Consider the following 19,235-nt stretch of genomic DNA (forward strand, 5'->3'; position numbering starts at 1 on the left):
CTAAAGAGAGCAGACTTCTTTTCTCCTATTGTTTAAAAGCAATAGCAAGTTCTGCTACAAAACCTAACATCTCAAGATCAAACAAGTGTTCACATTTAAAACTTCAACTGAGGCAAAAAAAAATCTGTTTAGCATTCATAACAAGTCTTTAGCAAGTTGAAGTTTCCCTCCCGTTCTTCTATGAAAGCAAAAAGACAAGGCTTATTTATATAAGGCTCTCAAGATTACTACAAGTTTTCAACAGGTGAAAACACAAGTGAAAAATGAAGGCATCACATCATATGAGCTATTAGTGACCAATGACAGTGATAGACACAGTGGATACAGAAAGTTTATTTCTGCTTGTAAACTACCAGGTTGCTAGGTATGAAGTCATGACTTGGAGGAAAAAGTCAATCCTACATAATTTGACACAACTAAGCTACACATCCACCACTCTCACAAAGCTGTTTTTAAGTCAAATATTCTTTTTTTTTTTTTTTTTTTGAAAGCCCAGTTGGATGCAATACACTCCTTGTATAGTGCCATTAGTTCTATCCTGTTCTTTTCTCCCAATAACAAGCAATTTTCTAATCACAAATAGCACGTTTCTACAACATTTACTTATTTAAACAATTTCCATACTGACTGTGGCTTGATGCTTTGGTGAAGAAGGAGAGGACTCATTTTCAGGAAAACTGGCCTTAGAAGAGCTTGATGATTCCTATAGAATTTAAATAATTAGTATAAATTATTCTTTCTCACAATGTTTTTCAATTAAAAACAACCTTTTTCACCCCTAAAAGCACACTTTCCAATTTCCCCCCCGCTCTCACAAAAATAGGTTGTTCTGAGCATTCATGATATTCTGAAATATTTGTATTATAAACCTGCTTAACTAAACAGTGTTCTTACAATACTTAAGGCCCAATCAAACCAGATTATTAAGCATGTACCCATTTGAAAAAAAAAAAAAAGTTAATACATACTTTATCAGCTTAAAGCAAAGCTTTCATCCATATTAAGGAGCAGATTTCTTTGTATGACTGCAATCACATTATGAAGCATGTTTGAAATACAAACAAATTACAAGGCACCACGTGGAAAACAAAATTTGAAGAACGGCCTATGCTTCTGTGCGGACAATAAATGTAAGACCAGCATAAAAAATAGCTGTACATACAGAAAAGTTTATACCAGCTCTATTAACTTCTGTGAGTCCTGGCAGTTGATTTCCTTATAGTAAATGACCAAAACTTTCTAGAGATTCACTGTTCTTCTAAACTAGACATTGATGATGGAGCAAAAGAAAATGTCTGAAAACCAGAAAAAATGCTGGAACCAAAAAGGCACGTGTGTTTCCTCTGAAGTATTGACCCCGTAAAAATCTGGTAAGAATTTCAAACAGAAGAAAAACAGCATTTGGTCTCTGTTATTTCTCTTGCATTTCTCCCCCACCCCCCCAGATGGCTGGTGAAACCATCCATCTGAAAACCAGTTGCTGTTTTTATATTTATTTCACTCCATAGTTCTCACCACTAAGCAGCTCTGGAAGAAGACAGCTAGTACACATGGTCATTAACTAATCCTTTATCACAGACTGCCTCTAAGCAACACATGTAACAACGTGCCTACCACTGATAACAACACGGATGCATCGATGCACTCAACAAATGAACGGCCTCCCTGTCCTTCCACAAAACACTCATGGTACATTTTTAATTTTCTTGAAGCATGAGCATTGTGCTTTATATAAACTTACATACAGAAACCTTATCAGTAACAAATGCATGATGACTGCTTATTTTAAAGCTGTTAGAACTGCATTAACTAAGCTACTGACTTAAGACTTCACAGATGCAGCTTATACACAATTTCTCCTGGTTACTACACTAGACATTTGTACAGTTGCACATTTGTTTCACCGGGCTTAAGGTCTTGGTACTAGACTATTGGGTCTTTGAAATAAGCAGCTCCACCTAATCGATGCTTTACATGAGCATCTTCATTTGACACTGAGCTACATAGAAGCCAGCCCAAAGCAAATTTAAATCCTGTAAAAAAAAAAAATCTTCCTTTAAAAGTATGGCCAAATTTTTTACTTTATTGCCAACAGAAGTGTTTGTACTGTGAAATGTAAACTTTACATGAAGCTAGAGGACTCCCTCCAGCTTTGATTTTGCAGAACTCCATCTGGCCATTCAAACACAGGTGACAACACATTTGATACATAAAGATGCTTAAGAGGAACAGGAAGGATGAAGAAGGGCAAAGAAACCTTGGAATTGCTAAAGCTAAACTGATGCATCTAGATGCAGCGTGCGCCATTGTCAGCCAAGCACGATCCCTGGGTCCTCTGCACTACATATGACATTCTAAACTGACAGCTTCAACACTTAAAATCAAATTCAATAAATTCTATTCTGAAGAACTAAGTCAACTCATGGTAACTCACTTGCTTCCTTTTCCACAACACTCCATTCCAACACGAACTACTGGGATATTCCAGAAGTAACATGTCAGGCACGTAACATTCTGAGCAGTAGATCCGTTTTCATTACTACTACTGTGTTTTGTCCACTTGTCTTTGACACAGGCATGTGTAATTGCACACTTACTGGTCATTCTCCATACTCCCAGAAATACACTGATGTCATTTCACTTCTCCATGTATCTTTACAGAACAGAAGTTTACAAGCCAGTTTCTTGGCATCTTATTGTCAGTAGCCTATGCTAACACTTCAGCATTAAGATGCATTTCTGTTTCCATGAATCTCGGGTCAGACTGCTGTGAAGTTCCAAAAATCAGCAAGCCATTCATTACCCCTACAACACCAATTTCAGTTCCTCTCTGCTTACATGAGCTCTCCACATGCACTGGCAGAATGGCACAGTGCAAGTAGAAATGGCTATGATAGAAATCAGACAAAAAAGACACAGGCAGATGAAGAACAACGGAGAGGCTCTGTCCCCATGCTTGCTATCTATGCTAGCTTGCTAGCTATGCATGCATCTATTAGTTGACAGCCCCCAACAGATTACCAAGAACATGCCACAGAGAATGAACAGAAAACAGCTTCTGTTATTACTGACTCAGCTCTGTCCTGACTAAACTCCCAGCTCAGCTCCGCAGGCGAAATAAAACCAAGCATTTTAGCACTTTCAGTACTGTGCTCTGCCCTTAAACAACATTACGGCCCTGCTGTAATTAAGCACAACTTCTCTTCGCATATTACAGAGGAGATCAGCAGAACTGTCATTAAAGGGATTAGCTCACTACATAACACCACTATTTGTATCTCTAATTTAGAATTTTTGGTTTAGTAAACAAAAGTTTTATTTCAACTCTATGAATACTTCAGCTACTCATCTGCCATGTTTAAAGGGGATTCTTGCTTAGCGTCTCCTACAACTAAAATATTCAGGCATGAAATATCAATATACCTTACATGGGAACCTTGCCCACATTCACAATTCTTGAATTTAAAACCTTTCCAAAGCCTGAACTGAATTACAGGAAATTCCCAATTATAAGTAAAATGACTATAAACATCAAACTCTGAATTAACATGAGTTATTTCAAGGCTAACAAGAATAAGGCTACCACTGACAAAGAAACAACAGCAAAATTATCAAGCAGTCCTTGGATTCTCTGAATGTTATCAAACAGTGATGCAAAACATAAAACAAGATTTCAGAAATTCATACATGGCGGTTTCTTTTCAATACTTCACAAATCGAGAACAGTTCACATTGCAGCATGCTGTTTAACTTGCTCCTACCTTATCGTTGGTGTCCAACACAATTGTGCTGTGTCTCCATTTTGTTAAAACTATCGGTTCTTGTAGCCTCCTGTCCAGACTCCTACTCTTTATTATATCTCTTTGCTGCTGTGGTGAAGCATTATACTAAAGAAAAGAAAAATCAAACTGTAAGTAGGCTCTAATTCACACAAAAAAGGCCTGCATCTTCACAGTACAAACTTTCAGATTCCTGATTTCATCCAGGTGTATGAAAATAGCCTTTTCTAAATTTAGCTCTTAGTTTTCAGAACCATCCTGTCTACTGTAGTCCTCTCGACAGATAGATGTTTGATTTCCTGGACAAAAGCTTTCTGCAAGCAACTGCCATGTCAAGAACTAGTATGGCATTAGAATAAACATATGATTTAAACATTCAAGTCTTCATATTGCACTGACAGTAAAAAACACCTGTCATGACATAAGACAAGGATAACCCTGCTATTCTACAAGAAGTCATGCAGATTAAGAGTGTTTAACTGAATATGATTCTATTTGGCCCCAAGGGTTCCTATGCTTAAGAGAGTAGATACCAAGAAGTGAGGTGAGGACTTCCTTTTTCAGAAATACCTACATCAACTATTGCTAAGGGAACTTGTTACTGTGCAACACATCTAAATGCAGAAAACAAGTATTTAGCAGGAAATAATTTTAAGACTTGGCAGAGCATTAAGAGCAAGGGAGACACAAGTTCTATGTTCTGATAAGCTCAACAGCATTCAGAGATGAACAGGTTGAGAAAATATAAAGGCCATGAGAAAGATCCAGCATTTAACTTCCATTCAGCTTTGCAGCATACATATAAGTAGCAGAGCCATTTAAAATCATCACATTATAAAGAACTATAAAAATATTTCAAGCAAACTTTCACGTTGAAAGAACAAACAAGAAAAGACAAAAGATTTGTTTGCTTTTTACAGTCAGTAACAATCTCATTCTCTCTATTCAGCGTTAGAAGACTGAAATCTATACACAGAAGCAGAAGGAAATAAGCGTGACACATAATGGACTAGAATTCAAATGTAGTACAGAAAAGTCAAATACTCATTTTACTGGAAAAAGGCAAAAACTATCCTTGACATGACATTGAATTCTACAGTTTTGCTACCAATTTACTCAGAGCCTCCAATTGCTCCAATTGCTACCAATAAACTCAGAGCCTCAGGTCTTCAAAGATGATAACACATTACTGACGAAGTACAGCAAAATTAAAGCTCAATAACATAAATTCCCAATTCAAGATGAATAACAATTAAGTTAAAGTTAGTGCTAAAATAACTACTACTACCACCATGGCAGAGACCAAGATAGAAGCTCTGTATTTTAAAAGGAATGGAGTTCATGTTCCAATAAGTCAACAGATACTAAGAAGCATTTAAATTATTTCAACATGCAGTGAAGTGTTAAAGTACTCCCAGTTGAATAAATGTTGTAGTGCGGTGAAGAAAATTCAGTACATCATGTGCAAACAGAGGTGTGCTGGTTGGCACCGTAGAGATTCGCATTTGAGACTGCACTGACTTCATATTGGTTTCAGCACATTTACATTCGTACGTCAACTGCTACCTTACAGTGAGGTTGAGGTTGAAGTAACTTTCTGTTTGTTCCTGTGTTAAATCAAAGATGAACCACCATTCATGCTGCAAGAAATCTAATGGCAGCTTACTTTCTTGTAATACAAATATCCATCCAGACACTCCTACCAAGCAAACTGTGACAGCAGTCTAAGCAATATACAGCAAAACTGCCAACATTACAACTAAAACCTAAGCAAGTTTCAACTATACTATGCCTAAACAGCAGAAGACTGCTACAGTGTTCCTCACAACAGTTCAAATGTTTTTGAACTATTGTTCATAAATTGTTCAGCTATGAAGTGAACCATTTATTTTACATATACACACACATATATATACTTCAGTGACATTAATGAATATTAGTTATGGAAACCTTCCACACACATTTGAGCATTTTGAAGAACTCAAGCTGTAACCACAAAGACTTTAAAGTATCTTGAATTAAAATTTACCTTAAGAGCTAGAATATAGTCACAGTCTGTTTACAGGTGATCTATATTTAAAAGGTGCCTTTGATACCATCATGAACCACTGGGAGTCTGTTTACCTAGCAGGTAACTCCATCCCAAAGGAAAAAGGGCCTGTAAGGCAAGGCTGACTCTCCAGTTTTACAAAATATACTGCACAAGAAAGCAACAATATATGGAGCTAACAGCTAACGTTTCAGGAACACTGCGCTGTGCATCTTAGCAGCTTCAGTACTTTGTGCTGGTGATACAAGCAGTGTTAATAAACTGACAAAGTCCTTAAAAAGAACATTTGACATCTCTCTCGCATTTTCTCACAACATAAGTGTCAAGTAAACTATTTTCAGTCAAATGTTCATTGTCAGGTATATTTTCCTCCCTGTGAACAGCAGAATAAACTACCAGAGGAAAAAAGAGAAAGCTAAGTATTTCTGGGCTCAAGACAAGCTTCTGCTTCTAAAACAAAGGGAGTGATTTGTGATATTTGTGATTTCCAAAGAGTTACAGTGAAATACAGATACTGCTTTGGACTCTGGATTCTCCAAGCGAACTAACCATGAACTACAATGGATAGATGCTACTGGTTAGAGAGAAGCAGCCAGGGTGCCAGTGATGCAGTTAGATTCCTCTTTACATCTTCGGTGTCACCTTGAAGATTAAGGCTAGGTAAGGGCCGTACAGAAGTCATCCTATGACACCACATGCCTTAGCATCACACCTTAAAAAGTTGCTATCATTTTCCTAATTCTGAAACTTCTAATAATGCAGCACGGAACTCCAAACGCACACTACTGCTCTTTGAAAAAATGTCCCCAGAACTCCAGCTTGTCCCACTCAGTTACCCCTCCCTAGCACTCCCAGCTTGATCCTCATTTCACAGCCAGTTCCTCTTATCAGCAAGTGAGGACAACAAACTGTTCATACTCCTACTGCATACACCAAGTAACCCTGACTCCTTGTTACACTGGCTCTTGGTACAGGGTGAAGACACTGCTGATATTGATTTAGGTAACACAGGGTTATTTTCATTGTTGAAGTCATTCAGTGCTTTCACTAGCTACTAGAAAGCTTTCTTTGCCTCACAGTAAATTTCTCTAACCCTCTCAACTGGCTGAATAACTTATATTTAATTTTAACCCGATAATGGAGCATGGCTCAAGGCTCTGTCCTAGCCTAATTGTGACTGAAATAAATGCAACACCTCCAAGCTATTTGTAGCAGTTGTCCTCATTCTTTGGGAGATGACACAGATCTGTCAGCTTCAAGACAGAGAACAAAGATTCCTCTTTGTTTGCACTAATAACAGACACAGTCAAAGACGAGGAATTGGGCGGGTGAAGGGAGAAGAGGGTGGGAAGCAGCTGACAGTGAAATTTGGTAAAGACCCAACGTTAAAAGCAGGTCAGGGATTAAAACAGGAACATATAAGAATATTCTGACGTCCCATTATCCTTTATCACCTTATCTACTCCACTATATTATTTGCAGTTTTCTCAGTAAACAGTCTGAAATTATTTTTGTTCTTTGAATGATTGCTTCACAACAAAAGGATTTCTCCAGTGCTGCAACTGTCCTTGGCTTTGAATAAACTTTTCACTTCTGTGACTGAACTAACATCAATGCAAATGTTTTGCTATTTCTTATGAACTAAAAAAAATGCTTTTTTCACCTTACATAAACAGAAATAAAACATTTCTTCACTGCCTGTAAAGGACCCTGCCCACACCTTGCTTTCTCTCCCTGGAGGCTCCTCATGTTCCATCTGTACAACAGCAGAGTTTCAGGCCATGGCTGCACTGAAGGAACAGTGCAGGGCAGGAGGCTGCTGCAGAAGACAGCTCCCGTTGGAGCAGAAGTGATCCAAAACCCCTCTGCACCCACTCTACTGACTTGACTGCCCTGGATGTTCTTTGCTTCACCTTCTATCCCAGTGGGTTGTTTGATTTTTTTGATTTGTGTTTGTTTGTTTTTAATAATCTGCAAGAACAAACAATTGAATGTAGCAGAATCCACAAGAGGAAAGGGAAAGTCTTCCGGAAGATGTATTACAAGTTGCAAGTAAAGATTAGTATCCACTTCAAATAATAATTCAGCTGTCAGTGAACATAGGGCAGAAAATAGGAAAAGTCTGGGGTGTGCATCACCTGGGTGTGGCGAGAGAAGGGACTGTCCTGCTCTGCTCAGCAGCCTCACCTTGAGCACTGTGTAGTTTAGCCACCACAACATCAGAAGGACTTAAAACTATTATAAACTAACTGTCTACAGGAGGGCTGTGAAGATGTAGAACAGTGAAGAAGGCAACACGTATGACTTCAGTGGCTGAGGTGCCTGGCTGCACTCAGCCCAGAGCAGAGGAGCTGAGCGGAGGCCTGATGGCAGCTGCAGCTCCTCACAGGGAGCGGAGGGCAGCGCTGAGCTCTGCTCTGTGTGACAGCGACAGGGCTGAGGGAACGGCATGGAGCTGTGTGAGGGGAGGGCAGCTGGGCTCAGGGAATGGTTCTGCACCAGAGGGCGGTGGGCACGGAACGGGCTGCACAGGGCTGTGGGCACGGCCCTGAGTGCTGGAGTTCAAGGAGCATCTGGACACTGCTCACAGACACTGGGTTTGATTTGTAGGTAACTTTTATGTAGTACAGACCCAGGAGTTGCATTTGATGATCCTTGTTGGGTCCCTTCCAACTCATGCTATATTATGATTGTGTTCTTCTGTTCCACTACAAAAAGTTGGGCCATGCTCATCACAAGTGTTAACAGAATTTTTCAGCAGTTGTCAAAGCTACTCCATGCAGATGTTAGTTCAGCCAGAGGCATTCTGCTATTCCTAGATGTTACATAAATATATAGACTGGAGGGCTTGTTATAAGACTGTCTGAAGTAATCCATGTTGTAACTCACCCTCCTCCCCTAACACCATCAGATACTTGTTTCTATATACACGTACAGTACTGAAGCACTAATATAGAGCATGTTCACATTTACAGCCAGTGCTATAAAAGCAAAACTTTTTCATGTTACAGTACTATCTCAGTACTGTATCTTGGTTCTAGTTCTAATAATGTGCAGATTACCAAGAATAATCTAAAATAAAAAGCATTATCTTTTTTTCTTTCCTGGTTTAACAGCATCACGTAACCATACTATTCCACACATTTATTTTGCAATTAATTTTGAATAGAAACACAAGATCTAAATATGTCAAGGGGAAATAAAACTGATATTGAGTACTATTGTAGACTCCACCTAATTTCTTTTTAAAGATCTTTTTCCAAGTAACTTAACTTTCATTTAAACAAGAGTGGCAGTGCTGAAGTCTTTCTATGGTCTTTTCTCTAAACATTCATGAGAGTTTCCAACAAAGATAATTTTTCTTCAAAGCCATTCTGCAGTCTATACTGTGTTTCCAGTTCATTTGTCCCAAAGCACTTTTGGAACCAGCCTCAGCAAGCTTTTCGGGAGACTGATCTTCAATCACGCCTCAACTACTCACATCTTTGTAACATTTTCACTGTATGTTTATCAGATATAGTGATGCAGACTAGCTAAATATTTTGCTGAAATGTTTAATATATTAATTAAAGCTATAGGTAGGAATTTCTGTCAGTACATAAGACTGTGAATTGAGAACTAAATTGCTAATATACTTCTGTTAATCATATATTTGCTGCCACTAAAGCGCTTTCAAAGATCACTCAGTAAGGAACTAATAATAGAGTCTAGTCAGCAGAAGAGAAATAACTTAAGGAAAGTTCCTAACAGCAATATTTGATAATTTCGATACAAACAAGAGGCAAAGCAGATCAGACCACAGATCAGACCAAAAAGAGAGGCTAGCTATCGTTCTGTACATGGTTACTAATAGGAGGGACCTCAGAGGCTTACACAGAACCACTAGAATATCATTACAAACACACTAAACCTCCTCTCTGTGTGTTTATGTCTCACACAACAGTTCTGGTTTATCTTTGCAACTTTTTACAGCCGAATTAGAGCCAACTCAATGAGTTACTTTGTTCAAAGCCAACCTATTTTAGTAGAAAGCAACTTCTTCACTGTCAACTTTGTGCAGGATGCAAAGAACAAAGCACCAAAGAAATTACTGCCCTTAATTACTTCAAACTATAAACACCTAACTATCAATTGTTTCCACCAGAACTTCTTGAAGCAGATTTTTACTTTTCTACTTAATCTAATAGCCAATCAATGGCTAAACAGCTTTCAAAAACAATAGTTACCAATTCATTATATATATTAGAAAATGTTAAATATTTAACACATCAGATCAACACTGGAGAATTCGTAAAGATAACTCAGCTCTTCAGTAACACAAATTCTTCAGCTGATCTACCAAAAGAGCCAAGCATTTAGCTACATTCCTAAGTTTAAATACTTGTCCAAAAGCACTTTCTATTAAGGCTGCTCCTTTCTAAGTGGAAAGGACACAGGCTTTAGGGAAATAATAGCTGAGGAACACACTCTTTGGAATACTTATGCATGCAATTCTCTGAATATTTATTATGATTACCTTAATACATAAGACTGAACAAACATCCTAACACTAGAAAGGCACATATAAAAACATAATTATGACAAGCATTCTGAAAATGAGAATTATATGTTATGAGGTACATCCTCCGACTACCTAAATCTGTCAATTTCCCATAATTTTTTTTTTCCACTCCAATATTAAGTACCAGTTTATACTTTAGTTGAAACTCTTAAAGGTCATTCTCAAAGACACCTTAAACTGTAGAACCTTCTGTTTTTCACTAATTCTGTGTATAAAATCAGAATCATCAAGTGTACATGGCAAAATAATGCATGGCAAAAATAATGCTCTTCGGAGTGTACTACAAAGAAAGTACAATTTCTCAGGAATATTCTGTAGCTTAGAAAATTTACCTTTTTTCCCCTAAGAATGCTTTCTATTTCATGAAAATAAATCACAGATATTACTTCGCAGCCTTACACGAAAAGCTAGGTTCTGCAAAGACATCACATCTTTTTTGCTATTTGAATAGCTACATCATCTATTTTTATTACGTCTGTCAGCGTGCTTTTCTTCTTCACGACTTGAAATTCCACAAAAGTGACAGAAATAATGAAGCGAAACCCCTAAGTCCTCTTGTTGTGTCTAACTCCCACTAAAGGCCTCATAGAACACCTCCTAGGGAGGAGGGCAACAGTCCAAAGTTTCTTCTTCAGGTCACTCACCTTTGGTAACTCCCATTCTGATCGGGAACCATCAGCACTGTAGTAGTATGGTCTACCTTGCTCATCTGCATGTTTTAGCCACTGTAGAAAGAAGCGTGATGACAGGAAATGTAATTAGTGCGACAGTCATAACATAGCTAGACTCTGATAATTTAGGATTTAAAGTGAATTTGTCATAAAGTTCCATCCACTTCAGCAGGGTGTGCAAAGTAACCTCCGTTAACTAAGTTTAGTCAGTAGTGAGAACATATCAGTTTTCAGCTTCCTGCATTCAGCTCACTATCACTTTTTCCTTCTGCAGCTCCTCAGGCAAAACTCCTGCAGTAACACAGATACTGAATTCCTGATGACTCATATAATCTACTAAGAGATTGTGATAAACAGATGTTTTGAAGATTACACATCTCACTCATCATCATTATGATGTCATTTTAAGGAGGTATGATCTTTACACCAGATCTGTAGAAGGATTTTATACATAAGATTACAAAATTTCAAGTAGCTCATCTAGCAGCTGTTGATAATTTAAGAGATTACTAAACAACCTGAACTCCATTTTTATAGCATCAACACGAGCATGAGTTGCAGTCTAAGATGATTATACAGATTCTGTAACCTCTAACAGCAACTCCCAGAATCAAAGAGGTAAAACCATGGTGACTATAACTAATGGTGCAGAACAAACAGAACTGTAAAGAGCAAAATTCTACAGGACTTTTGAACAGTAATATACATGGAAACACTCACACCTCAGGTCAAGTAGGTTTCACAAAATTATGCACCAGTAAGTTTGTCTTCTATCAATCCCAGTGTAATTTTTTTTTTTTTTTTTAACGTTTACCTATTTGCCAAAACAGAGCATGCACTATAGATTTAACTGACATAAAACTCAACTATTCAAAAGCTTCTTTAAAAGCACTTGCATACGTTAAGTGGAGAACAAGTGATGCTACAATAAACACTCCTTGAAAGTCAAAGAAATCAAAACAACTTCAGTGGACAACTAGAAAAATAGACTGCTTTACAAATATAAACAAATATTGTCATTTTTTCTTCATGGGAGAAAATTCTAGGATACATCCAGAATCATGCTAAGTTGTCAGGAGCAATTCAGTAATTAGAATAGAACATAAATCTATGATACAGCTATGGTGTAAGTACAAAGTTTGTCTACATCTGAAAGCAGCACTGAAAACTTTTTAAAAAGGATGAAACTGAAAAAGAAGAACTTTCAGTTTGAAACTATCCCATCTGGGAGACATCTGTAGACAAGAACAACACTTAAAAGATAGTAAGAACATCATTATATTGGTATGAAGTTCATTCCTGAAGTATAACCAAGAGGATGGAAGGTGGGGAAAAAACATACACGTTATATATTCATTTAAAACAGTGTGACACCAATGAAAATAAGAAAACCTCCCCTGAATGGTGAAGTACATACGTGAGAAAAAAAAAATAGTTCATCTGAGAAAGTTTCATGCATATTTAAAAACAAAAAGGTAGATACCACTAAGGAATGCTATTCACTTCTAGAAATGAAATCTGCATTTCTATTAGTGAATTAGCTGAAGAGAGCATGTGATGAGAAGAAGGAAAAAAGTACCTTTTCATTAGTATAGTCATTGGTATATAAGGTTTGACCATGTTCATCCAACTCTTCTGACCAACCCTTTGGAGGAGAACCGTACTGACTATCTGACTGGCTGTAACAAGAACTGTGGTCGTTCTCTTCTGATGAAAGATGCTACAAGTAGTCAGAAACATACAAGGCAGTTTTGAGAATGAAAATGCTTTAAAATCTGAAAGATCAAAGATTATTTGACTAGAAAGAGAATAGTAATAAGAGCAGGAAGTTCACATTTTTATACCTTACATGAGAAAATGAGCTCATAAATAATCAATATTGCTAGGTAATTAAAACAAAATCAGAACACAATTTATACTTTTTCTTTACTAACCCAGATTCTGACTACTCAAATTCAAGCAGTGTCATATGACAGATTCAAACCTAATTAATACTCTGAATCTGTTGCCAATGTAAATTTTATTCCCACCAATTTGTATTACTGAATGACGAAGGAAGCTAGCTTTCATTACCTCTATTGCTCCAGAACACCCACAAGACATACTACACCTCGTGTTTCTGGCATCACCCCAGCTTTCATACTTAAATTCCCTCGTTCTCTTTCCAAATAGTTCATGGAAACCAAATGATCATTCAGGATAACTTGAAACTTCAGCTGAATCTGTCTATGTGTATGATGCATCCTACAATGTTAGCAATTTTCAGTCTTTACTTTCCAGTGTTGGCACGTGACAATTTAAAAGCAAGACATTTTTACCTGCTAAAGACACAGCTAACAGAATTATAAGATTATCTTCTAAAGTTAAGAGTGAATTATAACATGGAAACAAGTTTGATGCATGAAATAGAAGAAAGGTTTTGCACACACATCAAAACTTGTGGTAACTCACCACGTGCATGAGGGAAACACCCTAAGCTGACACAAACTGACTACTAAGCACAGCAAAATCCATAGATCACTTCTGGTCACTCATAAAGCAAATGTCCCCTACAGCCTACAGAATGTGAGCATTTAAACTATGCATTAGACAATCTCATTTCTCTCCTATAACACAAAAATCTGAACTGCCAATTTCTACTGATTGGGGCAAAAAGTCTTCAGTCACATTTTTATCACTTGGACTTGAGACTAACAAGTTGAAAATGCTGCTACAGGCTCCTCTTGAATAATTGCTTTATAACATAGCAGTAGTGTGTACACATATTTAAGTCAAAATTATATTTTATGTTCTAATACTGATTAGAGAAATGTCAGTGCACTTACGGTAGCGGACTTTGGAAATATATACATATTTAATAAAAATTACGGCCAAACAAGATAAAGTTTCTTCCAAATAATTCCTGATGCTGAGGAAAGCAACATACAAATTAAAACTAAATATTCTCCTAGGAGAAAAATAGAAACCAGCCTGTTGCTCAGTAAGAATGACTTAACATGTCTGTCTGTAAAATACTTATAACACAACAGTTCTGATGTTCCAAGGCTCAGCTAATCCCATCAGCATACTGTCTAGGAGTTTAACTTTAGCTGATAAACTTAAATGAAATTGCAGAGCTGTTACAAAGTTTATCAAACCAAAGTCATTCTTTAACACATAAAAACAAATGCTGAAGTTGCTTAAATGGGCATTTTAAAAATAACACTGGACAAACCACGCTCTACGACTTCTGGTTCCTCTTCCAACACCTTTCCAGTACTGCCTCTATGCTTCCTACTTCATGTAGCCTAATATTTCTACTTAAGAGTCCCAGCCCCAATCATATTCCACCTCAATCAACTAAAAACATCTAAAGCAGACAGCTACCAAATCTGTCACCTCGTTTTACTGTAGCTTAGCCTGGTATCTCAACCTTTACGTATTTGGTAAAAGTATTCAACACCATAAATGAAATGCTCAACACAAACAGTGGACTGTGAAACACTCACAAATGAAGGACTGAAAAGAAGAAAAAAGTGGCTTCAAAACCAACCAGTAATAGCATAGCCATAAAGGACGAATTACAAAAGAATCTTGCACTATTTGAAATTTTTCAACTAGACAAGTTTATATTAATCAAAGCACATATCATCCACTGACCTTACAAAAAAAGAAATTGAGATGGATAAGATTGTTTGATGGACAGAACTGGTAAAACTAGTACAGATTGGCCTTCAAACATCATAAACAAGTGAACGAACTGAGCTATCTGACACAACAGTAAAAACAAAGCAGTAAAGAAGCTTCTGAACATGCAACTACGTGGTGAAGTGGTGGTACAGAGGTTTGAGGCAGGAATCATCTGCAAATGGTGGGGGAAAGAATTTTTGAAAGTACTTCCATGAGAAGAAGGAATAATGATGACATTAGGAAACCAGTCACACGTTGCTACGTGAGTTACTACTCAAAAAATAAATAAATAAAAGCAGTCATTTCTTCACAGAAAAGCACTCCAGAAGAACAAAATTGTACCTATCAAAAGAACAGCCAAGCGTGAAATTAACTGATAGTTGTCAGAGACTGGCAAACTGAGTTTTGCCAGTTTACCTGTTGCAGCCACTAGCCGGTGGCGAGAAGGTAAGACTCTTTAAATGCTTGCAAATACCATTGCTGCTCAGAAGGCCATTCCCAATGGCAATGAGAGGGCTCCCTTTTGCTGTCCGCCCCGTTTCTGGCACTAATGGCCCAGAGGCAGATTTCCATAACAGGATGCTTAGCAATCTAAAATTTCTGAGCAGCATACAATTAAATTTTAAAACTAAACAACATAATAGCTCATGTGTAGTTCAATTGGATTTCCTCATATCTGAAAAAGGTATATGAAAATAGAAGATTTCTTGACATATGTTTGCTTTTTCTTTCAAGTTTGATACTGATTAACCTCAATACTGTTTGAATACAAGAACACTGTTTTAAGCATATTTAAACAGTAATATTCAGCTTCCAAATATTCCTTTTCTTTATCTGAATCACAGCAAATTGAGATAGACTAACACCACTTGTTTGGGTCTGCCTACCAATCAGCTGCACATAGCGCATTAGCTACTCAAATATTATCCTTAACTATTTTTTAATGCAAATAACTTCTGTGGGAAAGCTTAACAACAGTAAACAGCTCTAAAAGGTGAAGGATTTGCATTACGAGAAAAAATAAGCTTTATAGCTGGAACGTAACTAGGTCAAAAGTTCCCACAGCCTTCCCCAAGCATTTGCCACCATGAGACCCAGACACTTGATTAGACACACCTCCCAGCACTGTTACTTATGTTCTCTTCTTCTCTAGGACATCCAGTTATCATTTGCAGAATTAAGAAAATGATTTCTTCAAAGTTCACAATTTTCCCTAACAAAGTATTACTTTTAATTGCCTTTTCCCCTAGTTTTCTCTGCAGATATCCAAGGCCCCAAAAAGAAATCATTGATAAGTGTGTAAATTCATTTCTTGTAAGAAAACAGTTAGATAAAAATGTATGGAATTGAATAGAAGCCTCAATTTCGTCAGTGTTTTTGATGCTGTTGGAAAGTGCTACAAAACATCACTAAGTCTAGTTTTAGCTCCCAAACTCTCCTATGTAGACTTACTGCCACAGCATTAACCAAGCACGAACAAACACCTGCACGTACCTTTCCTTTGTTTTACTGTGTATTTAACTTATACTGATAACTCCCCTCGTATTTCATCTCCCTTCCCAGTTTCTAGAAACTGCCTCGCTTCCTGTCCTTCCCCCACTCCCTTTATCACCCCAGAAATGTGCAGAATACACTGAAAAAGAGAACATATTCCACGTCAGAAAAGCTGCAATGGTTTCCTTACTCAATTGTCATTTAAATTCCTGTTTGTTTCAAGTTCTCCTTTATTTTCAAAAGGAAACCTGCAACACCTGATGAGGGACTGCCAGGTACTTTCACAACTCGTACTCAGGCTCATGATCCATCTTGTACACATTTCATGTACACATTTTCATATACAAAATTGACTGAAGTCAATGGTTGATGGTTACTACATCCCATGAAGCCACACGACTGAAAAGACAAATGAAGACAGTCCTTGATACCTCAAAATTCAGAGATATCAAGTTCCATAACAAAACAGTATTCAAATGCATTACAACCTCATTGTGATCTCAGAACAAACTACCTCATGATCTGCATGGCTCTGGGAATCCCCTTTATTAATGCTTGCATCTCGGGCCCAACGTGGAGGTTTCCAGGTTCGTTCCTGTGATCCTCTGTTGTAGTAATAACAGCGTCCTGTTGTATCTTTATGGGTTTCCCATTCCCCATTTATTTGGACTGGAGCACTTGTAGGTAGTGGTGGAAGTGCAGACTGAGATATTTTCAGTTCTTGTAAATTAGCATAAACTGGTGAATCAGGCCTCCCTTGGCTTGGTGGAGTAGTTGGCTATTGAGAGAAGAAATGTATTATTAAAGGGCAAATGACTTTTATAATGCTCCCTTACAAATCAGCATATATTACAAGAGTAAAATTAACCAACACACTCCTTTTTTTTTTTTTTTTTTTGTTACTTATAAAAGCACAAAGGAAAGCCACAAGATACCAAAAAGATTAGATTTTTTTCAATATTAAACAGATGTTGTTTGTGATATTTATAGTTCACATTTCAGCATTTCTCCAAGTTGATAATTGCCTTGCAATGGATTTGAAATGCAATAAAATCTTCATCAAATAATTATATATTATAAAACTTCAGCTATGCAGTTAAAGGATTGCTCAGTAGCTGTAAGTAATATGATCTTAGAATGAAACACATTATTTCTTACATGCTACTTCATCAATTAAAGATGGTTTCCAAGTCATTTTTGTCCCCTAATATTATATAAATGATGGTGAATATAAAGCAGTGCTTTTGTTTCTCAACAAGAAGTCAGCAGACCGTTGAATTTGAAAGACAAATCTAATGTGGTGATGCTGAAACTCCAGAAAACACTTGGGTGGTTTATACCTGTAAGCCTTTCCAAATAAATGCTTACTTAAACTCTTTTATGTAATAACACTGTGAGCATTCTGATTACCACTCCCTTCTTACAGAAATTATGTGGATACTTATTTAAAGTGCCCAATTTTATTCATATATATGCAAATAAGGAGAACAACAATTGTCCACAAGGAAATAAAAATTAAGGACAATTTCACATTCATATTTTGTGGATATGAAGACCTGCGAAAAGCATAGTTAAAAGTCTGTGGTACTCACTGAAACCATGAGTACTTTCAAATAAGCCACAGAAGTGGTTAGAAGAAAAATATACTTTTGACGTTCAATTTCTGAAGTGCAGTAGAAGCATGTAAAACACACCATGCAAAGGATAAGAGCATGTGTTTTCATGAGAACTGTGACCAGGAAGCTGTGGAAGCAGCTTGCCATTAAGCCAAATTGAATGCCTGTTAACATAAAGCCAACTCTCTACATCATGGCATTTATTCAGACACTCTAAAGAAAGTAAAAATATCATGCAAACCATCCCTTCCTCCCCCCGCTTGCTTTTAATTTAGAAGCCTTGCTGTAGGCAAGCCCTTGTGCCTGTTGCTGCATCTTTCAAAGGAAAAAAAAGAACATATTGCGTTACATAAAAGATCCTTTACGATGTGCTTTTAAACATTAAAATCTTAGACTGCTAATCATGGCCACATCTAATCATAAATTATTGGGGTTTGCTCAGACAAGACAGGATATTGTACCACACAATCAGATATCAACTGCTTGCACCACAGCTGGAACCAAATATGGGCAATATCCACAACCAGAAGGGGAAACAGCTAGAGAGGAACTTAATGAGATTAAAACAAGCACAGACCTGTTTTGTGAATCTTTAAAAGTGAAAAGACAACTTACTGGATACAGCAAGTACAGTGCGTTTAACTGGAATATACCGCAAACCTGGGGGGAAAGGGTATCTGCAGCACTTACAAAATCAGCTGAGAACAATTAGCATCTCCTCCATCAATTCAAAGGAAAGAAACCTACTACAAAACTTTATGAAAACACTACTTTTCTACTACCCAAGTCTCTCCTTTTAGAGGGGCAGAGAGGAATGCTGGAACAGCTGGATTTGGTAAAGTACTGTTTCTGGAGGACATTAATAGCATAAGGAGCACTGCCATAAATGTTCTCAGGAACGTCCCTCGACTCCACTGAACACTGAGAGTGCCCTGCCTGCTGCTGCACAGGCCTCAGCCTCACACAGCAATCCTCAATTTTTGCTTCCACGAAAGACCAGAATTGATTTCGGCACTGTAACTAGAACAACTCTGGATGAAGCTGCAGGACCCATGTCACACTAGAATGATACTGGCAACTCCAGGCCATGTGCTCCATGTGCTGCCACGCAGCTCAAGCAACACATCAGTTACACTTCATACACTAATGTGTGATGAAATTGTAACGTGTGTTTTTCTTCTGACTGCTTAACACTTCTAAACTAAAATTTCTGGTTTACAAGCGGAGAAGTCAGAATTTCTGCCCAGAACAGCAAACAAGGCAGCTACAAGCCCTGCCAGCCAGGGCAGCCAGCTCTCTCCTGAGAGACCTTCTTGGTACAATTACAAGATTTAAGAGACACCCTTTAAGTTATTGTTTTCAGCAAAGCATGAAAAATGCAAACTCATAAATCTA

At 37.5% G+C, this 19,235-nt stretch overlaps 1 protein-coding gene across 4 annotated transcripts in view; it reads right to left on the reverse strand.

Annotated features, from left to right (window-relative positions):
• ARHGAP12 (Rho GTPase activating protein 12) overlaps positions 1-19,235 on the reverse strand; it is a 68,384-nt gene that overhangs the window by 21,381 nt on the left and 27,768 nt on the right. For 3 of the 4 annotated variants that reach the window (XM_042888438.1, XM_042888436.1, XM_042888435.1), the window contains 5 exons: positions 16,739-17,002; positions 12,641-12,781; positions 11,035-11,115; positions 3,762-3,887; positions 629-703 (listed from right to left, as the gene is read on the reverse strand). In XM_042888438.1, the coding sequence (XP_042744372.1) occupies positions 629-703; positions 3,762-3,887; positions 11,035-11,115; positions 12,641-12,781; positions 16,739-17,002 (687 nt within the window). The remainder of the gene's footprint in view (positions 1-628; positions 704-3,761; positions 3,888-11,034; positions 11,116-12,640; positions 12,782-16,738; positions 17,003-19,235) is intronic. The other variant, XM_042888437.1, reaches the window with a different exon arrangement.

Source organism: Lagopus leucura, unplaced genomic scaffold (genome assembly GCF_019238085.1).
Source record: "Lagopus leucura isolate 7727_CA_CO unplaced genomic scaffold, USGS_WTPT01 Super-Scaffold_100157, whole genome shotgun sequence".
Lineage (NCBI taxonomy): Eukaryota > Metazoa > Chordata > Aves > Galliformes > Phasianidae > Lagopus > Lagopus leucura.